The sequence below is a fragment of the Priapulus caudatus genome, unplaced genomic scaffold (genome assembly GCF_000485595.1).
Source record: "Priapulus caudatus unplaced genomic scaffold, Priapulus_caudatus-5.0.1 Scaffold2923, whole genome shotgun sequence".
Lineage (NCBI taxonomy): Eukaryota > Metazoa > Priapulida > Priapulimorpha > Priapulimorphida > Priapulidae > Priapulus > Priapulus caudatus.
Genome location: NW_014579984.1, coordinates 18,844 through 24,984, shown reverse-complemented (window position 1 = coordinate 24,984; position 6,141 = coordinate 18,844). Strand labels below are relative to the sequence as shown.

Genomic DNA, 6,141 nt, shown 5'->3' with positions numbered 1-6,141 from the left:
ATAAAAGAAAAATCTATAACAATTCTGGTCATTTGGATAACTGCCAACATGCTGGAAAATGCTTAAAATGGTGTTACTTGGTGGGTCATTAGTTCTGCTGTCAATTCCTCAGTCTCAGAATTATCTTTACTATTCTCGCATAAAAGTACCTGAAAATAACAACATAATAATGTGGTACATTTAGAGGCAGTACAGGCTGTACAGCACATTTATGCATATCCATTTTAAGAAATCTGCGAGTCTGGTCTTCACCATTATTTGAGTTAAATTAGACTTATAGTAAATAGTATAGTTTGACATAATACTTATAGTACGTCTTTTCTATAACAAACCTTTACTTCATTATCAGGGGCGTGTACAGGGGGGGTCCAATGGGTCTGGACCCCCCCGCCCCTTGCTCACACAGAAAACGCCATCTAAGTGGGTCAAAGACCCCAAGACACCCCTTCGCGTAGTATCGCCAAGTTTTGGGTTATGGTTAGACCCCCCTGGTACAAATCCTGTACACGCCCCTAATTATCCATTAGGAAAAACTAAGAATAGGTTAGTGAGATAGCGAGATAGTTTGCACACAGTATATACAGAGAAAAATGAAATGTACCGGTTCTAATGCTTGTAGTAGCAATGATTGGCTGGTAAGATGCCTCTGTCTTTCATCTTGCCTGTCTGCGCAGTCTCTAAAGGAGGAGAGAAACTGTTCTCTTCGGAGCTCCTCCTGCTTCTGCCTCTGTTCAGATTCCCATGAGACATTATCTTGATCTAATGTCTGTGATGGCAAAGCTAGTGTGTCAGTCCATCCACTCGTTACCTTCTTAGCTTGTCGACTGTTCTACTAGCTGAGCTTCCCCATTCGTCATAACTCGGTTATTTCTCCAATCTCCTTCATTCCTTGTTCACGACCCAGGAATCCATTACCTGGGTTGTCTATCACATCCAAGTGTTCGCAACCTAACACGACAGAACGTAAATGTGAAGGGTGACTGGCAAGGGTGTTACTTGTTGTAACAGTAGGTGGTGCCATTGAGGCAACACTAACACTGACACACTGGTCTTTGCGAACAAGAGAGGGAGGGAGAGAGGGCGAGAGAAAGGAGGGGGACAGAGATGGAGAGAATGAGAGGGGAAGATGGAGAGGGACAGAAAGATGGAGAGAGACAGAGATAGATAAAGAGAGAGTGAGAGTGAGAGCAATTTTTCTATGCTGTTTTGTACAATCACAATACATTATACTCACGGTCAATAAACAACTTGTCTTGTTTGTTGTAACACATTTGTAAATCTTTCTCCTGTTGCTGTAGCATTGACAGCATGAACTGAAAACGTGTCTGCAGACTTACATCTCCATCCAAGTCTCACCGTTCGAATTCTAGTAAATATAAAGCATTATTTATGTGTAGTGAAAGTGGCATGTGAATGGCTTAATTATATTTAGTGCAGAAATACAGGTGATCTGTGCGTGAGCACTCAGAGTCACTAAGATTATAGACCAGAAAAAAATGTCATCGTCCATAACCTTATTTAATATACAGCAATTTTAGTATAGTTATACTAGCAACAGATAGACCGGCCTTGCCGGTGCAATGGCCGTTTTGGACCGCGGCCCTCATTTTCGCAAATGTGGGGGGTGGAGACTTAAAAATCGACAGGGGTCTTCTTCATGTTCTTGCTTATTCATATCTACCACAGGAACTTGGAACGTTTTAATAATAAACACGAAATGTATTTAGTATTTACTACAAAATTCTTAATTTGTTTCTCTATAGTATATATACTCTCTTTCGCCTATTATTGCCGATAATTTCCTGTAAATGCCGTTCATCCAAATTCTCCTCTGCAAACAAGAATAAAATAATTTATTCTTAGAACTCTAGGCCTACTAAGTCTATAAGAACTACGGGTATTTATTCTTGTTGTTTGTGCACAGCCGCGCTCGGGCGGTGTACTACTACTGGGTCCATACCTATGTGTCCCAGTACCCCAAGGTTTTAAAAAAACCTATGTGTCCCGACCTATGTGTCCCAGTACCCAGCTACTAGTGTCCCGCTACCTATGTGTCGCGGTACGATGTGTCCAGTACCCAGGTACCTGAGCGTGCTCCCGTACGTATAGTGCTCCCAGTTACCAGGTACCTGATGTGTCCCAGCTACCCAGGGTACCTAGTGTCCCGGTGACCTATGTTCCCGGCACTGCTGTACCGGCCTACCTATGTGTCCGGCTACCTATTGTGTCTCAGTTACAGGTACCTATGTGTCTCAGTACCCAAAAGGTAACCTATGTGTCCCGGTACCTATGTTTCCCGGTACCTAGTAATTAAAATAAATAACAGGGGCGGCGCGCTACGCGAGGGCCGCGGGGGGCCCGGGCCCCCCACTTTTTGGCCCAGAAAAATATATTGTCTATATGTCTTTTGTATGATCGAAAAGAAATAGTGGCACGACAGATATAAGCCGCACGACAGAATATGAGAACAAGAGCCGCAGAGTGGTCTGCTCATCTGAGCGTCTGTTGCTACGCTTATAAACGTAAAGTTCAGTCGTGGTAGCTACCACATTTGTTAGGCCCGCCAGATATCAGACACACAGTTGCGCTAACATCATGTTAGACACGCCCACTATCGCAGATGAGCGTAGGGAAGGATGGGGAGGCGGGTGCGGGGAGGGGGGGGAAGGGCGAGGGGAGGTGGTGGGGAGGCGTGGGGGAGGGCGGCTTCTAATAGCAAAAGCAAAGTTCACTCCTTCGTTAACAGTCAACAAATCATGTTTAACCCTCCTCTTGGAGGCGCAAAAGGTTATCCGACACTTACTCTTCGCATGTCAGCAGAAGGACATTTCGATGTCCTTTCAATAAAGCCATAAAAATGCCTAGTCACGCTGAAACAAAAAGTTTTTCAACCGCTCCGTAGACCATGCTCCTCAGAAAATGTCTAAAATTCTGCCCTTGCCCATGACTTATGACCTGCCAACTTCCAATTTTCGGCCCCACAGTGATTGCTTTTCCTACCATGATGCTATACACCGACTATCACGCAGCTACGGTCGAGCCTGTTAGATTTGTAGCCGCAATCTGCATTTCCTCCTGATACCTTAAGTTAGGCAGGAATGGTCCCCTTCTTTTACACCTCTGACCTTTGACCTGACCCCAGCTTGACATCCAACTCGTTTGACGTCCCCCCCAACGACCCGAATATTCGCTGACCGCTACGTCGAGCGGTTAAGATTGTGCCCCAACTGGTGACGGACGGACGGACGGACGGACGACGGACGCACCGGACGACGGGCACGACCGGGATCAGACGACCATCAGTGCGGTTCTACAAGCTGCAATTCTGACTATGTCAGATGAGCTAAAAAAGAAGCGTAAGGAGGAGCAGGAGGGGAAAGAGCCGAATAGAGAGTGTTTATCCACACTTTTCATCTGCCTTAACTGCGAAAATTACAAAGTTTGACGAAGCTCCCTCTAGCCTTTACTCTATAGCAAAACAGACATGCACAGCCGCCGTGATTTGCCTCAATAGCCGTGCGGACTTTGGGCCTGCATCCTGTGCTTCGGAGGCTCGATCAAGGCGTCGAATATCAGTACCGTACTTGCATATGCACACACTGCTACTTATACGCACTACGCACGCGTTACGCACAGCTTATTAACGAACGCGCAGGCACGCACGAGCGTAACGCGCGCTGACAACGCAGAGCCGGTATACCGGACCGTACCCAGGGTACGTTCATGCGCGTAGCCAAGGGGGCGGAGGGCGCCTCGCCCCCCCCCGCCAAAAAACCGACTGACCAAAAAAAAAGAGAGAGAAGAAAGAAAAAAGTAGAGGACGTAGGAAGAAAAAGGAGCATACAAAACACATGACAGAGCCTGTGTTAAAAAGATCATAAAAGAAACAACAGATATCTTTTTAATATTTAAAAATAATTTGCTAAAAACATTGAACTGAGCCTTTGAGCCAGCGCAGTTCGCCTTTTCATCCAGCCTCCCGGCCATAACATGTCATGCGTACCTACACAATAATAGACTATCGAGCCTCTATCGGATATTTGCTGGTACAGCGAGGTCGGGGTTCTCTACGTGCTACTGTTTATTTCCTTATTCGTGTGGGCTGACCTGTCACACAGTCCTGCTAGCAATTAGTGGGGAAATCTTATGATGAAAGCTGATTGTTTGGTAAGATTGGTTGCATTTAAAACGTCAATATATTTATCACGATGCATGATGCTCTTTTTCTAAAGATGATCTTAAACAAATCGAAATCTATGTTTAATCAATAATCCTCAATATTAATTTTTGAAAATTAGGAGTCGAGAACGCGGTACAACGAATCGTCTTCTTTCTCTAATAATTAATGAAACGTCAGAGCTCCGCGCTTCTGCTGGGAGGAGGAAACTCCCCCCTCCTGCAAACCAACCCTAGAAGCGTGCCCGCGCGCTCTTAAGTGATTCGCCACCAGGCGTAAAATTCGGGGATGAGGGGCATGCATCCCCTCCGGCTCTATGAAGAGAGGGCGAATGCCTGTACAAATATCCCCCTTCTTAAGATTAAAAAAAGAGAAAAAAAAGAAACGAAGGAGAAGAAAAAAGAAAGAAAATGTTATTGTTTCAATTTTAGCATAATGCATGAGAAATGCAGTTTTTTTAAACTGTATGCTATTACTTGATATAGCCTACAGCTACCAACAGTGTTAATCATGGCTATTTAATTCAGCCATTTTGCATATATATATCTTTCAATTTAGAGTTGTGGTATTTAAATTTCAGAGCACCATATGCTAGTGTTGTAAACTATCATAATAGCATGGTTCTCTCCTAGCACTGACACCGTAGCGTAAACATAGAACTATAATTTACAGCAGGAAATGGGCAGGATAGACCAGGAAATATCTAGACTCCAGCAGACATTGAAAGACGAGAGACAAGAAAGGCTGTCAAAGACCACAAAGGCTGCCATAACTTTGCAGGCTGCGTACCGTGGAGTGAGGTTTGTACTCTTAATGGTTATCAATTCGTTGCACTATTTCATTTCTATAACCCATTGAGAATGTTGTTAGTTTAATATTTGTATGGGTTTTGAAGTGAAGTGTATATATGAGCATAATTTAGTGCACTAAAGTCATGTGCTTATTAAATGCTCAAACATTTTGCATTACTCAAGTTGCTGACAAGTAAATTGGTAACACAGTGATGCTTCTACATGGCATTACTTATAGGGTATCGATAGCGCATACGGAAGCTGGATATTCGTGCGATATATGTACGCTCGTGAGTGACTTGCAGGGTGAGGCGGAGATTCCGTTCTGCACTAGAAGAACGGAAGCGACTCAGAGTGTGGGCCAGGCAGCAGCGACGCGTGCAACAGATCGAGGCAGAGCGTAGGCAAGCTGAAGAGAACGAGCGTCATCATCATCATCATCAGCAGCAGCAGCAGCAGCGACTGGATGAGCGAAGGAAGGCAATCAGGAGAGAGGAGAGAGCCACGAGACGACCCTGTGCGCAGTCCAACGTGCACGCGGCCACCAGCAGGACTCGTAAGACGAAAACGGAGTCAGCGCGTGCAGCTATTACGCCTACGGTAACAACGCGTCCGCTTCCGGAAGCTGCGGAAGCTGGTCGCGATGTGAAGCCAAAAGGGGGCGAAGAATTACGCAAGCCGGAATGTGGGAGTTTGAAAACGGGCGCGCAGACGATGGTGGTGATCGAGTCTGGGAACGAACAGATGCAGGGAAGTGCTGACTGGTGGGATATAGACGAAGCCGGCAACGCTGCCATCGGTTGTAGGCACGACGCGGCTGGCGATGCAGCGGATGCACGCGCCACGCGCTGCCAGACAGGAACTGTAGTTGACTCCGATGCAGATTCTCCGGTGACACGGGACGGTGCAGACGACAGAATGTGCTCCGTAGGCGACGCTGATCTAGATGTATCTGACTCTGAAAACGGGGAGAACAACGTTGAGTACGATGGTCAACTATATGAAGATCAGTGCCGCGATGCTACTGTCCTAGGCAGCGTGTGTAGCATAGAGCAGAGCTGTGATGCTACTGTCCTAGGCAGCGTGTGTAGCATAGAGCAGAGCTGTGATGCTACTGTCCTAGGCAGCGTGTGTAGCATAGAGCAGAGCTGTGATGCTACTGTCCTAGGCAGC

The 6,141-nt window shown here is 46.1% G+C and overlaps 1 protein-coding gene and 1 long non-coding RNA gene across 2 annotated transcripts in view; one reads left to right on the top strand and one right to left on the bottom strand.

Annotated features, from left to right (window-relative positions):
• Positions 1 to 73: 73 nt before the first annotated feature.
• LOC106819173 lies at positions 74 to 1,362 on the bottom strand. Its single transcript, XR_001395365.1, has 3 exons — positions 1,235 to 1,362; positions 602 to 948; positions 74 to 149 (listed from the first exon to the last, which is right to left on the bottom strand). It is a non-coding gene; the product is annotated as an uncharacterized LOC106819173 (long non-coding RNA).
• Positions 1,363 to 4,849: 3,487 nt separating this feature from the next.
• The window catches only part of LOC106819172 (trichohyalin-like), a gene marked incomplete at its 5' end in the record, with an annotated part of 2,190 nt that continues 898 nt past the window's right edge, over positions 4,850 to 6,141 (top strand). Inside the window, 2 exon segments of the mRNA XM_014823824.1 lie at positions 4,850 to 4,977; positions 5,274 to 6,136. Coding sequence (XP_014679310.1) covers positions 4,850 to 4,977; positions 5,274 to 6,136 — 991 coding nt within the window.